At 36.8% G+C, this 16,334-nt stretch overlaps 1 protein-coding gene across 1 annotated transcript in view; it reads right to left on the bottom strand.

Annotated features, from left to right (window-relative positions):
- Nucleotides 1–15,950, bottom strand: part of CPA3 (carboxypeptidase A3) — a 30,561-nt gene extending 14,611 nt beyond the window's left edge. The window contains exons 1-3 of the mRNA XM_049785524.1: nucleotides 15,883–15,950; nucleotides 15,722–15,797; nucleotides 11,049–11,173 (exon numbers count right to left, since the gene is read on the bottom strand). Of these exons, the coding sequence (XP_049641481.1) occupies nucleotides 11,049–11,173; nucleotides 15,722–15,797; nucleotides 15,883–15,950 (269 nt within the window). The remainder of the gene's footprint in view (nucleotides 1–11,048; nucleotides 11,174–15,721; nucleotides 15,798–15,882) is intronic.
- Nucleotides 15,951–16,334: the final 384 nt, after the last annotated feature.

The raw sequence follows: 16,334 nt of genomic DNA on the forward strand, positions 1-16,334 counted from the left end.
GTTATCAAAAATAGAAAGGACTGTGTCATTAAAATATGGACTAGAATCTGGAGAGTGTAAAATAAAAGTATCATACCTTTTAATGTTTTTAATGTTCAGAAAATATTGAAATAATATTTTAATGTACTAGATTAAGTATAACATTTCTAAAATCAATTGCCCCTGCTTCTTGCTTATTGAAATATATGAAGTCACAATTATGCCTTGAATCACACATTGTTTGGTTATTTCTAATCTATAGCCAACCCTCATCTTCTACCAACCATACATGCTCACACATCTGACACAGGCAGAAATGTAGAATGTTCTGCACAAATCAATGTTTGTGCATCCCTTATTTAATATTTTGAGAGAGAGAGTAGAAACTAATAATAGTATGATAACAAGCATGAACTTATTACTGGCATTGTGCTAGGCATTGTTCCGATGTATAATAAACAATTTCACCTGCCCATGAGATTATCTTTATTTTAGAGATGAGAAAACCAAGGAACAACATTTAAATAACTGGCTTGTTAAGTTTACATAGCTATAAGGATTCTTTGAGAGGCTAACACTGAGTTAGAAGGCTTGTGCTTTTCTCTCTTCCCTCTTCATCTTTTCCTGAATGATCTTATTTTTTCATGTCAATAAATTTCATAATGCTAATATTGACCATATTTGCATTTCTAGCTTCTTGAAACTCTCTTGGCTCAGATATTTAACATTCCACTTGACATGTTCATTTCAACATCCATTTGTTTAATATGCACTGGGCGCTGCTTTACCTGCATGATTTTATTTCCTCTTGTTAATCTTATCACTGTTTTCCCCATGGAGACTTTGAAAGTTAAGGTGTTCACAATTTGTGTGTGGTGGAGTTGAAAATTTTAATGCACTTTTACTCACTTCAAGATTTATGTCTCACAAAAAAGACAGTAAATAATAATAATAATAATAATAATAATAATAAACAACCCTTGGCCTTGGTTTATAAAATGATAAACAGTAGTAGAAGGTGACAGGGTGGTGGGGGGAGGCCAGGGAACATAGAGACAGAATTAGAGAGTCCCAGGACCTTAACGATGGAGGAGTGCAGAAAGTTTATCAGCACTGTAAACTTTCACACTATTTGCAATCATATTACCTAGAGAATGATAGTCATAAAATAATTGTTTCAAATGATTTTTATTATAAATAAAATGTTTTATTTTTGAATATATTCTTTATTGGGGTTTCTCCAGAGTGCTCCTTGGGTCTATTTTTCTACTCTTGTGTAAGAACAAACTACATATCACTCTAGCAAATCTCATTTGTTTATTTATTTGTTCATTTGTTCATGTGTTTTGTGGGTCATACCCAGAGGTGGTCAGGGCTTAGTCCTATGATCAGGGAACACACATGCTGGTGTTCCAGAAACCATATTCTATGCTGAGGAATCAAACCTGGGTTGGCCACATGGGGCCTTAACTGCTATATCTCTGGCCCCCAGAGAAAATTTTAATATAGAAGAACACGCCTCCTTATTTTTGTTTCCAATAATTTTGAGTAATTACACCTGTTCAAAATAAGGTTTTCTCAGAATCATTAAAAAAGGATGATAATTATTAGAAAGAATGTAGTTGATTAGAGTTATTTTAAATTGTATTAATTTGAGAATAATTAAATATGGCATAATTGTATATCATTTTCCATATTTTTTGTATATTTAATTTTATGTTTTATATGACATATAACATATGTCATATGTTATATATGACATATAACATATTTTTATACTCAACTGACTATAATTTTTATATTAAAAATTCTTACTTAGGAATGAAGCAATAGTAGAGCAGATAAGGTGCTAGCCTTTCATGTGGTCAACTTGGGTTTAATCTCCAACACCCACATGGTCCAACCAAGTCAATCCCTGGCATCATATATGGTTCCCTAAGTCCCACCAGCAATGGTTCCTGAGCACATCTGGCTGTGTTCCCAAAACAAAACAAAATTCCTTATTTATTTTTATTTATTTTATTAATTTAAAATAAAATTCTAAAATATTTAGGGTTATATTTATATTTTTATAAATGATTCCTTCAGGGTTTCTATATAGTTCTGACAAAAGTTACATTCTGTTGTATATGAAAATATTTCCATAAGATTATTCTTTGAATGGTTGTATATGAAAATAAGATTATGTATATGAAAAATCCATAAGATTATTCTTTGCGGGGCTGGAGAGATAACACAGGGCTGGAGAGATAACACAGCGGCGTTTGCCTTACAAGCAACCCAGGACCTATGGTGGTTGGTTCGAATCCCGGAGTCCCATATGGTCCCCCGTGCCTGCCAGGAGCTATTTCTGGGCAGATAGCTAGGAGTAACCCCTGAGCACTGCCGGGTGTGACTCAAAAAAAAAAAAAAAAAATATATATATATATATATATATTTTTTTTTTTGCCTGTTGCCCCATCTTGACCTTCCAGGTGGTGGCGCTGTGGAGAGTTGAATAAATAGCTTTAGTGGGAGGTGTGCAGGGGCCTTTTGCCAGAGCTGGTAGCAGGTTGACAAAGGACTCTCTTTGTCCAACCTTTGACACCCTAACCTTCTTGTCTGTATGGATTATTTGCTGCGGATAAATATTACCAAGATCTCCCCCCAAAAGGGGACAAGGGGATGGGAATCAATTTCTCATTCTGGGAACTATTTGGGGATTCACAAACATCCAACAAAGGATTTAATTGCACACCATTGCGACAACATTCCACTTTTCTTCTTGTTCTTTTTTTTCCTTTTGCAGTGATTAAACTCTTAACTTAGGAGCCGAATAATGGTGAAGAAAAGTATCAAATGTTTTCTTCTGATTTAAAATAAACTTTAAAATGCTGATTGCCATTTTGAGATTAATAAAATAGATCTGTTGGTATACTCAATGTTTTCCTTTAATATGTGGCTGCATAAAAATGATTGAAATTTATTATATGTTATCTACATATGTTAGCTACTATGTTATATCTCTAAGAATTTTATAAAGCTAACCTCACAAAAACTCTCATTTCTCTTAATTTTACAAATCATTTATAAAGGTATGTTTAGAGCAGTCCCCACACCCATCCTCGCCATTTTGAGGGGCCCAGCCCCATAGCTTCTGAACTTCTGCTGTGTTCCCTACTTTACCAGGTAATTCCATCTCCCAGCAGAAACTCTGAGGCTTTTTCACTTAATTTAGAAAGAATGCATTGGATATAGTAACACTGTCTTGTAGAAACAAGTTTGCTTTAAGTTGGTTATAGTAATAAAGAAAGAAAGTGAAACTAGCCAGAAGGATTTAGCAAACACAGGGTCACTGATCCTTTGATATAAATCCAAATGAAGGGTATTTTCAGTAGCCCCATTGAGAATATTTTATTTTTATAGCAAAGAATGGCAATGCCAGCCAATAATGATAAGGCCTTAACCAAAGAAATATACATTCAATATAGTGTTTTGCAAAGCAGACAACCATGGTTTACTATGGAAATATTTAATGAAGTATTTTTTTAAAAGGGAAATATTTTTTTTGTCCAGAGTGATGTTTTTATTTTATTTATTTATTTTTTATTTAAACAACTTTATTGCATACATGATTGTGTTTGGTTTTCAGTCATGTAAAGGACACCACCCATCACCAGTGCAACATTCCCATCACCAATGTCCCAAATCTCCCTCCTCCCCACCCAACCCCCACCTGTACTCTAGACAGGCTTTCTTAAAAGGGAAATACTTTTTAAATATATTTTTGAGGTTGTACTTATCTGAACAATTTTCTTCTCTGATAATATCATTTTCCATGGAATTCATGTGACAAAGGCATTATTTGGCTTTGGTTGCTGAAATGAATTGTCCCTTGCCTTAGCAGTGATCTATGTGGAAAGATGAGCCTGTTTCTAAAACATTCACTGTAGTCAGTTAGCTTAAATGAAATTTTTTGTATGTCTATGGTTTCAGGGTTGAACCCAGGTCACCATACATACAAAGGATATATTCTGCTGTTGAATTACATATGCCTTCAGTTCAATTCTAGTCAAACCTTCTATCACCTCAGCTATCTTATTGAGCAGGGAATAGTGAATTAATAGAAAAAGGTTCTGTGATATTACTGGGTTCCAACTTTAGTGTGATTCATTATTTAATGTGATCTTGATTAGGGTACTATTTCATTGAGTCTCAACCTCTTTACTTATATATAAAGGGACCAAAATAGCAGCCAGGATTGTGGTAAGGATGAACTGAGTGAATTTTGAGAGGGCGTGCCACATCATAGACACCCAGAAACTTCAGTAGACCTGTGACTCTAAATCAACAGTGACACATGAGGCTCTGATAGTGAGACTTCGATAGTGTGTGTCTGTTTGACTTGTTTTCTTCCATTTCTTATGATAATGAACTAAAATACTGTAGGACCCATTCCAGTTGTTGGTTTCTTCTTGCTGATTGACTGATCTGAGTTCCCAGGCAGAACATAAAGGAGGTATGCTACTAATTAGAGTTTATTTAGCACATGAGACCAAGTACTGCTCATGAATATTGATTCCCATTAACAGCCTCGGCAAGCACATTATTATTCACATTATATCTAACTCACAGTACGCTTGGATTTTGACTTATGATGAATCTGGGATTTCTGAGAGAGGGAAAACAACAGTTTTGGAATTGGGGGCACTTTGCTGTGAAAGTCACATGGAACCTGGGTGGTCACTCCAGATAGATTGACTAGCTGTGAGCTCTGAAAAGGGAACATGGCTTTTGCATCACCTGCATTCCTAGTAGCAGAATCAGGCAAAAGAGAAATTTTGTAGTCCCAGGGGTTGATTCTTAACATAAGGCAGTATTAATTAGTCACAGGAAGCTTGTATCTAAGAATATTTTTAGACTTACACGTATCAATTTAGCTCTTGTGATAACAGCCGCAAAAGAAAATTGTGTGAGCTTGAAATACGACCTTTACACAAATGCAGCTGCAGGAGGACATCAGATCAGTGCCAGATTGTTGCTGATAGGGACTAGAAATTAAGCCTAAGGAAATGAAGAACTAGGGCCAGATGTTATTTTCACTGAGCCCTTCCACTAACCAACAGCCATAGTGAAGTAGATGAAACCAAATTATTTTCTCCCAAATATTATTTAGCCCTCCAAGAAGATATGCTTATTTTGTTAAAAAAATTCCCGAAGATAGATGAAAGGATAAATACCCCTGAGTATTTCACACTATATATAACTAATGTTCATTGAGTCTCATGTTTAAGGCACTCAGTTCAGAATGAATTTCTATTTGATAGTATAATAATCACAAGGGATCTTTTGATTGAGACTTGACACCGCATCTGTCTTTATAGAGGTTAGGTAGACTCCAAAGCTAGACAACAGGTAACAAAAGTTGAGATAGGAAGCACAGGATACCTGCGTCAAACATCTAGCTGGGATCCACAGACTCTAGTTGGGATTCTCAACATCTCTCTGGGATCACTCCTGTTGAGGGGAGTGGGATCTCTGAGTATGATGACATAGATCTATCTATCAACTTATTATAATGCCAGGGCCCTCCTGAATATCTGTCATCTGCCTGAGGTCAGGCAGCAGGAAAGAGGTTCAGACAAGAAGTAAGATGAAGCCTATCTTGACAATGTCAAGGTTCCCTTCATTTATTTCTTCTTTCAGAGCCAAAAAGCAGACTGGAAAATATTGAGCCCGTGCATGCCCCTGCCATGGGCAGAGTCATTGTTATGTGCCTGCGAAATTGGTCTTGACTTCTTCCCAGGCCAGTGGAATAGAGGCTACTCAGAAAGGCCAATTTTATAATAGTTATTTAAAGATCTATTTGCACACATATTCACATTTACAATAGCCCAAACTTGGAATCAACAAAAGTATTCATTTACAAATGACTAAAGAAGCTATTCTCTCTCCTTTCCCTCTAGCTTAATGAAATAGTACTCTTTCATAAAAAGAAGTTGAAATCATGCCTTTTGGGACAAAATAGATGAAACTCAGGTGAACTAATCAGAAATTAAAGACAGTTGTCAGATCATTTAACTCATATATAGCATATGAAGAAGTTAAGCAAACACAAGGGCAAAAAACATGAACAAAGCAAACTTCTTAATTTTTGGTGAAGGATGATGCTGGAACTTTGGTGCATGGAATGTCTATTAAAGACATGAACCTAGAATCTTGAAATTTCCCAGTAGTTTTAGGCAATTTTTAGTTAAAATATAAAGCAGGGTGGGGCCAGAGAGAAATAGCATGGAGGTAGGGCGTTTTGCCTTGCATGCAGAAGGATGGTGGCTTGAATCCTGGCATCCTATATGGTTCCCCGAGCCTGTCAGGAACGATTTCTGAGAGTAGAGCCAGGAGGAGCGCTGCCTGGTGTTACCCAAAAACCAAAAATATAAAGCAGGGTGTTGGATTTACAGAGGGTGCCATTGATCTCTAATTAGGTTTCAAAGTGTCAAACTGAGCACTTCCTGACATAAATTCCACAGACATATCTCTATTGGGGTATTAAAACAAGTTTATTAATTAGGAAAGATTGGGATCAGCAGGTGACAGCTTATCCTTGTCTCCTGTAGCTCTGTGTGTATATCCACATGTGTGTGCATATGCCCATATGTGGTCACATAGGAACATTTGTGTGGGTGGAACTTTCACCGACTTGCATTAACAAAAGTAACTAAGAAGAGATTAATGGCTCCCAGCCATCTTCGTAACACCTTTATGTAAGACTGTTTTTGAGATGAAGAAAATAAAGAGATGTTATGGGCTCAGAGAAATAGTAAAGATGTTAAGGTTGTTTTTATTTATTTATTTATTTATTTATTTATTTATTTATTTATTTATTTTTTGTAAGTGGCTTCCCTAGTTTGATTCCTGATGCCACATTTAGTCCTCTAGTTCCAGAATTCATTTCTGCTTCTTACTAGGACATTTCCCACATGTGCTGAAGGTTACACCTACACAATTTCTTTGGGGACATATAGATATATAAAAATGAGGAGCAGTCCAGGAAAGATAGCACAGTGGCGTTTGCCTTGCAAGCAGCTGATCCAGGACCAAAGGTGGTTGGTTGGAATCTCGGTGTCCCATATGGTCCCCCGTGCCTGCCAGGAGCTATTTCTGAGCAGACAGCCAGGAGTAACCCCTGAGCAATGCCAGGTGTGCCCCCCCCCCAAAAAAAAATGAGGAGCAGAAGGCAAAAGTCATGGAATGACCCACTAGAATGATTAATTTGATTCAAACACTTATTTGATAGGCCTGAGCAGAGACATAGACTTACATTTGTGTCTGAAAGTTATTAGGTAATTAGACATTAATATGAGTGTTGATTATAGCTGTGTCAGTTTGGTGTAGATCTATTTTGCATTTTCTACATAATTGTATGTGGATTTTTAATAAGATTTTACTTAATTGTACCATTTGGAATTTAATATTATATTGACAATTGTTTTCTGAATTGCCTTTCATTAACAACTCTTTATTTTCTAATTTGAACTTTTGATCAAAGAAAAGATAATGCTAAAAATCAACTGTCTGCAATGTAAAAAATTAGTTATATCATTAAGGTTCTTAACTTCTGAATCTGCTCCTTCAGGTTCTGTCCAAATGACTATGATTTCCTGTAGACATTTATTCACTAGTCAGTTTGCATTTGTCAGTTTATATATATATATATATATATATATATACATACATACATATATATACTATATATAGAGCTTGATTTTTTAATATTTCTTTCGAGTTGGCCTTTTGTGCATTTATAATAGTATAAATAGAAAAGGAACAAATAAAACACTACTTTAAAATTGAATCTGTCTTTGTAATTTAATTTTCAAAAAATAAAAAATATCACACACAGATGCTTTAAACTAAATAGTGGTTTATATGCACTGTCTAATGAAGGGTGTCTAAGTAAATCATTGTGTCAAACCAGCCTCTTAGAGTTTCATTCAGCTTGGTGCCTGGGTCCAACCAGATGTCTCTGTTCTTAGAATCCTCTTCTGTTACTGACTAACATCAAGTAACACATATAATTAATATGCAAATAAAATTATCTATATAATTAGTACTTGGAAACAGATTTTAAATAGTTTTTGTCTGCAAAGATCACTTTACATATTTATATTTCTAGGGAAGGTAACTATCTAATTATATGGCTTTCCCACAACTATAGCTAATTTGGGCCAATTTCTAGAAATCATGACCTAATTAAATAAAACTCATTTTTAGGGATAGTTTAACAGATTGGCTCTTGATGAAGTTAGCAAGGAAGTATCTTGACATGAGTCAAAGTAAAAAACACACTACTTGTGAGGGTCTGGATTTAGACCTCAGTGGGAATCAAAATTAATTCTAGGTAGGAGATGTCTGTAGGATGAGAAAGGGAGACAGGGTAGCATGTGATGAGCTTCTGGGATGGAAGGATGTCATGCCTAGCTTTTCTTTGTCACAGGGACTTATTTTAGCTTTCAAAGTTAGGTCAAGCAACTAGCTCTTTGTTTACACAATCAAGTATAGTAAGAAAAACATGATGATTCATTTTTCACTCTTCTATTCAAACAAATTATACAAAATGTGTGACCTAAAATTTATGTTACCTGGGGTTGGATACTTTTATAAGTATTTGTTGACAGCAGAAATCAGCTCAGGCTATGTTGGGGGAAGGAAATAGAAGACTATAATGCTGGAGGAAGAGATTTAAAAAGTCTGATTGGTGAAGAATACAAGGACTCATTAGGTGGTTGATAGGATATAGGGCAATTTCTTTTGGAGGAACCAGCCAAGAGGTCATCTGAACCTTGATGAACTTAGTTCATAAGATCCTATTCATTTTGAAATCTTGGAGGTATATTTAGTTAGTATCCACTTCTTTTTTTTTCTTTTTTTGGTTTTTGGGTCACACCAGGCAGTGCTCAGGGGTTATTCCTGGCTCCAGGCTCAGAAATTGCTCCTGGCAGGCACCGGGGACCATATGGAACGCCGGGATTTGAACCGATGACCTCCTGCATGAAAGGCAAACGCTTTACCTCCATGCTATCTCTCCGGCCCCAGTATCCACTTCTAATTTTATCATGTAATTTGTAAAACTTACATGCAGATATATTAATAAAAAAGATTAAATTCTGGTTTAACTAATTTTTGTTTGTATTCTGGGCCATATTCAGTGATGCTCAGTCATATATCTCAGTAGTGTTTACGGGACCATGTGATGTCAGGAAAAGAACTAGGAATGACTATATGCAAATCAAGGCCTTAATCTCTGTACCATCTCACCAACCCATATTTTAAAATATGTTCTTCCAGTTTATTAATTTCTGTTTTTTGTTTTGTTTTTTGTTTTTGGTTTTTTTGGGCCACACCCGGCGATGCTCAGGGGTTACTCCTGGCTTTCTGCTCAGAAATAGCTTCTGGCAGGCACGGGGGACCATATAGGACACCGGGATTCCAACCAACCACCTTTGGTCCTGGATCGGCTGCTTGCAAGGCAAACGCCGCTGTGCTATCTCTCCGGGCCCCAGTTTATTAATTTCTACATTTATATTACAAATGTCTTGAATACAAGTGAAAATAAAATGGTGATCAATAACCATTGTAATAGCCTGCTATTCTTTCAACCATTAAAGTCACAATGGTTGAAACCATTAAACAGAATATCCTTTGTTCACTTGTTTTTCCTTAATTTCAATAGTTTACATTTATTTGGGGTATAGTAGCAATATTAATAATGTAATTTATTCATGATAAGGAGTTTGTCCTGCTCAATAGTGTGGCTCTAGTGATCATATTATCATTTAAGTCACTCAGGAAACTTTTTGTGCTAAGAGAATTAAATTATGTCCCTGGGGCCTGACATAACAAGTCCAAAGGAAAGCTTAGCAGTGCTTTCAGAGTGAGAATCTTGGGGGCTGGAGCGATAGCATGATACTACAGCAGTGGGGCATTTGCCTTGCTTGAGGCCTGCATGGGACTGACCTGGGTTCAATACCAGGCAACCCATATGGTCCCCTGAGCCTGATAAAATCGACTTCTGAGAGCAGTGCCAGGAGTATTCCCTGAGTACCACTGGGTGTGGCCTCAAAACAAAACAAAACAAAGCAAGAGAGTGAGAGTTTTAATAAAAGGAACTTGGATTGGTGAAATTAAACAGGATCCCTCAATTTCAGATTAGGTCACTAAACATTTAAAAGATAAAATCATATCTTTTATTTAGTATTATGCTGTGATTTGTGACCTTTGTTGTTGGACTTATGTCTTGTTCATGGAACAGATTCAGATTTTTTGTTCGAACAAAATATAATTTTTTTAATTTCTCTTTAGGACCACATTCTTGCATCTTACATATGTGGAAAATTCACTCCTTTGAGCTTAACTCTCATTTTAATGCTTTGTTTTTGCTTTCTGTAAGAAATAATTTTTCTTAGAAATAATGATACATTTAATATCGTATGTTATTACATCTCTGAGTTCTGTTGAGGTAACCTCTGTTTTGGGGTGTCTTCTTTTAGGAATTGGGATATTATTAAATACAAGAATGTGGTATTGGTGGTCACCTGTAGGTTTTGATGTTGGCTGATGCAGATGATTTGTAGAGCAGAGGAAACATAAAGAAGTGGAATAACCATGTTTGTTCTTATTTATTTATTTATTTAGGTTTTTGGGTCACACCTGGCGGTGCTCAGCGGTTACTCCTGGCTGTCTGCTCAGAAATAGCTCCTGGCAGGCACGGGGGACCAAATGAAACACTGGGATTCGAACCAACCACCTTTGGTCCTGGATCGGCTGCTTGCAAGGCAAAGCCGCTGTGCTATCTCTCCGGGCCCCATGTTTGATCTTATTACCCTTGAAAAAGTCTCAAGATTTTGTTTGAAAACAGATTTAAAAAATCTATAGTTAAATTTTATCTATAATTGTAGATTTTATAATAAAGATTAAATTTTGTTCCAGGGATTCTAATGATAAATAAAAAAATAGTACCTCTTTTTCAATTTCAGGTTTCTTCAAAGTTTTCTCTACCCAATTCACTTGAATATCTGGTGTAGACTTACTTGTAGAGCATTTCATTTTGATCCAAAGCTTTCAGGATGGACTGAGATTCCTTTTCACCAACTCGAAAATCAACCGTCATGTTAGCAGTTACATAGTAGGCAGCATCTGGATACCAAAAGTCAAGCTGTGGGGATGAATTAAGTGTTAATGAGAGATGTTTATTCACTCACTCAGCACATATATTGTTATTAAAAATGTCTATGAGGTAGACATCATGAAAGAAATTTGAAGTTCAACATGACTAAAGTATGGGCTATTCTTTTTGCAAAGGCATCAGATGGTTGCAAAATCTGAAAGAGCTGTAAAATATTAGGAAATGGGAAAGAAACCAATTTCACAGATATTTTCTTCAAAGACTCTAGGATTTTTTTGTTTGTTTGTTCTTGTTTTGGGCCACACCCAGCAGTGCTCAGGGGTTACTCCTGGCTTTGCACTCAGAAATCATTCCTGGCAGGCTTGGGGGAACATAGGAAATGCCAAGAATGTAACCTGGTTTGGCGCATACAAGGCCAATGCCGTACCTGCTGCACTATCACTCTGGCCCCTATATCTAAGTTTTGAGATTTTTGTATACCAACTCTATTTTTTTAAAATAAAAGTCTTACGTTAGTACTTATTTTTTTCCAACTAAAACAATTCTGGAGAGGATATTTTCCTTTATGACAAAAGTGGCAGCAGCATTTAGCACTAGCTTTTCAGCAGCAATTTGAGAGGCAGTGAATGTCCTAAAGTTTGAGAGTGATCCTAGGAAACTCTGTCTGGAACTCCAGTCTGAGTAATTTGTGCCTTTTTGGTCTATGAAAAATTTCATGAGAACACTCTACTTTCAAAGGTGGGGAGGAAAATATCTGTATGCAAATCAAAAGGGGATGGGTATATTTTTGTTAATCTTTGTGCTTTTACCATTTGAGGATAAAAGAGCTTAATGGTATGGAGAGATGGTACATAACTTTAGGTGCTTGTCTTGCATGCAGCTAAAGCTGGTTTGACCTTCAGCATGGCAGAATCTTCTCCCTTCAATCTCCCCAACCCTAGAGGCCCCAAAGGCCCTGAAGTGGCCTGAGTAGCAACGTGTCCTTGGGTTCTTGCACTGAATTGCCAGCTCAAAGGCTGAGACCAGGAGGAAATTCCAGGCCTCCTGAATACCACTGAGGTATCCTGTGAAGATTGTGAAATGACTTGAAATTTGGAACATGCAGGCATTTAACAACTGTCTGTTCCCTTCTTTTTATTTTTCTACCCAAGAATTTCAGAAATTTGGCATGTAATCTCAGAAGAATAGCATTCAGATAAAATAACTAGAAAAAAAGTCCAAATTTCTGTAGATTTTCATAATTTACTTTGAATTGGGAAATCAAATGAAATATGACTTACTATCTTAAAAATTGTGAAGGAAAGGTTCAAATTATATTAATCACTTCACACTGTAGGCATATCTTAGTCTGCCTGATTGTTTCATAACTGAATCCCAATCTAGATAAGTCAGTTATATTGGAATTTGTGGCTTCTATGATCCAGTCAATATTTATTGGTTCATTATGGTCAAAGATTTATAGTATAGTTAGCTTATGAAGAATGTAATATGATTTTAATAAGAAGAGTTAGGCAGAGTTAGATACAACAGTAGAAATTTATCTGCTCTAACAGGGTAATGTGGTTTAAGAATTTAGATTACTCAGGGAGCTTTTGAGAACTTATATTAAGCAAGTGACACAAACTGGATACCACTACAGCAAGTTATATAAGACTAACGAGGTCAAATTTTAGTGCAGGAGATAAAGTCATTTATTTACAACATGCTAATCAATGCCAGGCACAATCACAAGAAGCAATTTGAACTGGGTCATGACAGTCCGTGGACAAAGCTCTCTTGTAGGAGATACTGCCTCAGCTGTGACTTGGAGATGAAGTATGAGTTAAAAAGTAGAAGAAACACAATTCTCATGAGAAAATATGTATTGTGCTGAATTTTGGTATTCATGAAGTTTGAAAAATGAGTAAGAGGAGGGCAAATAGGAAACTATAGAGCAGGGGTCTCAAGCTCATGGCCCGCGGGCCGTTTGCGGCCCTCCGTACAACATTTTGTGGCCCGCGGCTGGCCTTCAAATATTGCAGTATTATTCGCTTACTGAATAATTGCAATAAAAATCACATTAGTAAGAAAAAAATCACATTAAACATTCGCATACCCCGAGCAGTTCCGTTTGGGGTATGCAAATGTTTAATGTGATTTTTTGCGATTTGTTTTTTTTACTAATGCGAATATTCAGTAAGCGAAATCCCTTATGCCATCCTGCCTCACCTCAACTTTGCCTCCTGTGGCCCCCAGGTAAATTGAGTTTGAGACCCCTGCTATAGAGACTGTCTGTCTGACAGATGTTAATAGTGTTGACACCAGTCCCAGCAGAAAATGGTAATGTTTAGGAAAGCCAAACCTGTTTCTGAGATTGATCCAAAGATGAGTTTAAGAAGTTTTTACAACAGTTCTGGGAGGTGATATGATTATTATTTCTATTTTGTAAAGGAGAGAAACTTAGAACAGGAAGGTCAAAACACTTGCCCCAAGGCACAGAGCTGAGATGTGAACCTCTTACATGCAAACTTAAGAGTCTTGTGTGAGACTCTTACATAGTAAGATTTGCTTACTCTGGATATAGTTTCTAAAAAACACACAAGCCTTTAACACCCTTAGACTCACAGAGCTGAGGTCATGAAGAGGTATGTGGGAGAGTGGGCTGAAGGAATGAAGAGGATCTACGGTAGTGGAACATTGATACTGTGCTAGTATGCATGGTGTATGATCATTTTACCTTGGAACATTACACACATTTACAGTTTTCTAAATCTGTGTGACCCTTATGAAAAATAAAACAAAATGGAAATTTCATAAGATCTAATGGTATCACTTGTAGGCATATATTTAAAGAATATGAAAGCACTAATTTGAAAAAAGATTTGCACCTCTCAGTTCAGAGCAGCATTACTTACAATAGCTCAACGATAGTTTCAATCCAAATATCACCATCAAATGACTGAAAAGGCTGTGGTACATATTCTTAGTAGATTACTACTATGCCATTAAAGAGATGAACTCTTGCCTTTGAGGACAACATAGATAGAAACTCAAATGATGATGCTAAATAAAATAAGGCAGTAAAAGATGTTTTTTTTTTTTTAAATTTCAGGAATATAATGCAAATGAATTGACCCCAACCATGAAACCTAAATTCTAAACTTGGTGCAAACTAAGGTAGCTACTAGAGGAAAAAGGAAAAGTGGTGGAAGAATGAGTAGATAGTCTAGAATGGTGTTGAAATAACAATCACACTTTCTTTCTGTTGTCACTCAGGAATGACTCCATCCAAACAGGAGTTTTTCTGCAAGGGGTTTATAGGACAAAGAGGTAGGATGTGGGGCCAGAATCTTAAAGCAATGCCATTCAAAAAGTCCAGATAGCTCCCAATGCAACCACCAATGTCACTCCAACAAATAACTTTCCACCACTAACTCTCCACCCTTCCCTTAACCCCAGTATTCCAGCAAGGGTTCTTATATGCCCAGGGCAACTGTTTCTCAGTTTGACACAGGAATTTCTAATTGAGAGGATCCTTTGCTCTGAAAGTGACAAACCCTCTGCTTTTGATGAATTTCCAAGAGTTGGCATGGTATTTGGATTTGGTAATGAGCCTCAGATACAAATATAGGTGCAAAGTTATACTCCTAAAATGATCTGGTATTGAAAATCAACCATAAATTCATTAAACATCCATTAGAAAACAAAAACATAAATCAACCTGATACAACCTTTTAAATAGAAAGATGCAGCCATTAAGATTAGACAGATTAGGTTGCAATGCAAATGTAGTTTGTGGAAGGCAGCGCTAGAACCCTGAAACTTAATTAAGTAATTAATTAAGAGAGTGTTGAAGTCATCCCAGTAAGTAGGAGGCAAAACATGAACTTGTCAGTGGCAAAGGAACAAAGAACTAAGAATGAGTTTGAAAAACTCAGTGCTTTGAATGGATCTGATGTAGAGACAAGGGTGTGTGTGTGTGTGTGTGTGTGTGTGTGTGTGTGTGTGTGTGTGTGTGTGACTAGAATGAACCCTAATTTGGTTTTGGGTTTTAAATCGGATATCATTTTGTTTACATAAATTATAACGTCAGGCAGTTTAAAACGATATACTAGAGGTGGCAGGCATGGTGTACTAAGCTAGAGATGCTGCCAAGATCTCACTGAGTTTCCATATGAAACCAGCCCCTTGTCTTACAATTTTATTTAGACAAATCCATGGCATTGAAAGCTTTTGTTTTGTTTTTGTTTGGGGTCCATCCCCCGTGGTACTTACTCTTGGCTTTGTGTTCAGGGATTAACCCTCATAGACTTGGGGAATCATATAAAGTGCCAAGAATTGATCCCAAGTCAGTGTGTGGGCAAGGCAAGTGCCCTACTCACTGTACTTTTGCTCTAGCCCTGATCTGCTGAGCTTTAAGGAGGGAAACTTAGGTGATCTGTAAGCAAAATACCCAGGTACTCCTGCCACTTTTTCTGAGCTCTATCTTCTGTATCATCATGCACAAGAAACATAAAACCAGAGAGAACCAGCTTCTAGAGAACAGAAAGGAAAGATCTTTAAAAAATGTTTTAAAAAAATGTCCTCTAAAGTCTTTACCTGGTAAGTTTGGGCCAAATCCTTTAGGAGATTTACTTGTTTTTCATCCTGGGGATTCACCCGTAGGACCTTTTCCCTGTTAGAAAACAAAAGAGGATCATTAAGAAGGTCTCCAGGTCCTCTTTCCTTGCAGAGAAAGGAGTCCAAGCAGGGTAATTTACCTGTCATAGCGGACAGGAGCAATGCCATAGGTGGTAGTGAGTAAAACTGCAGGCAGAATGAACCACATGGCTCCTCTAGGCTGCTGTCACATCCACTGCCCTTTTATGCTTTAGCTTTTATCTGGAGGAGCAGCTGATTTCCTCTTGGGTTTCTGCTGGACCAAATATTCCTTCCTTATATTTTCTAATGGGGGGGGGAGGAGTTAAATGGTAGCTCTGGCATCAGGTGCCCATTTTGTGGCTGCCATGTAATTGCAATACTTTGGACAGTTGGGAACCCCCATTGTACAAAGGCAGGATAGACAGACAAGTGCCTTTGTTAGCAAATTTATAGACCATGGGAAACAATTTCTGCATGGGCCTTCAGTCTTAAATATGACTCGGTTACTTATGGGAGAGAGCAATACCTTTATCTTGAATTAAAGATAACTAGCAAGTGAATTTTACTTGTT

The sequence above is a fragment of the Suncus etruscus genome, chromosome 13, assembly GCF_024139225.1.
Source record: "Suncus etruscus isolate mSunEtr1 chromosome 13, mSunEtr1.pri.cur, whole genome shotgun sequence".
NCBI classification, from domain to species: domain Eukaryota; kingdom Metazoa; phylum Chordata; class Mammalia; order Eulipotyphla; family Soricidae; genus Suncus; species Suncus etruscus.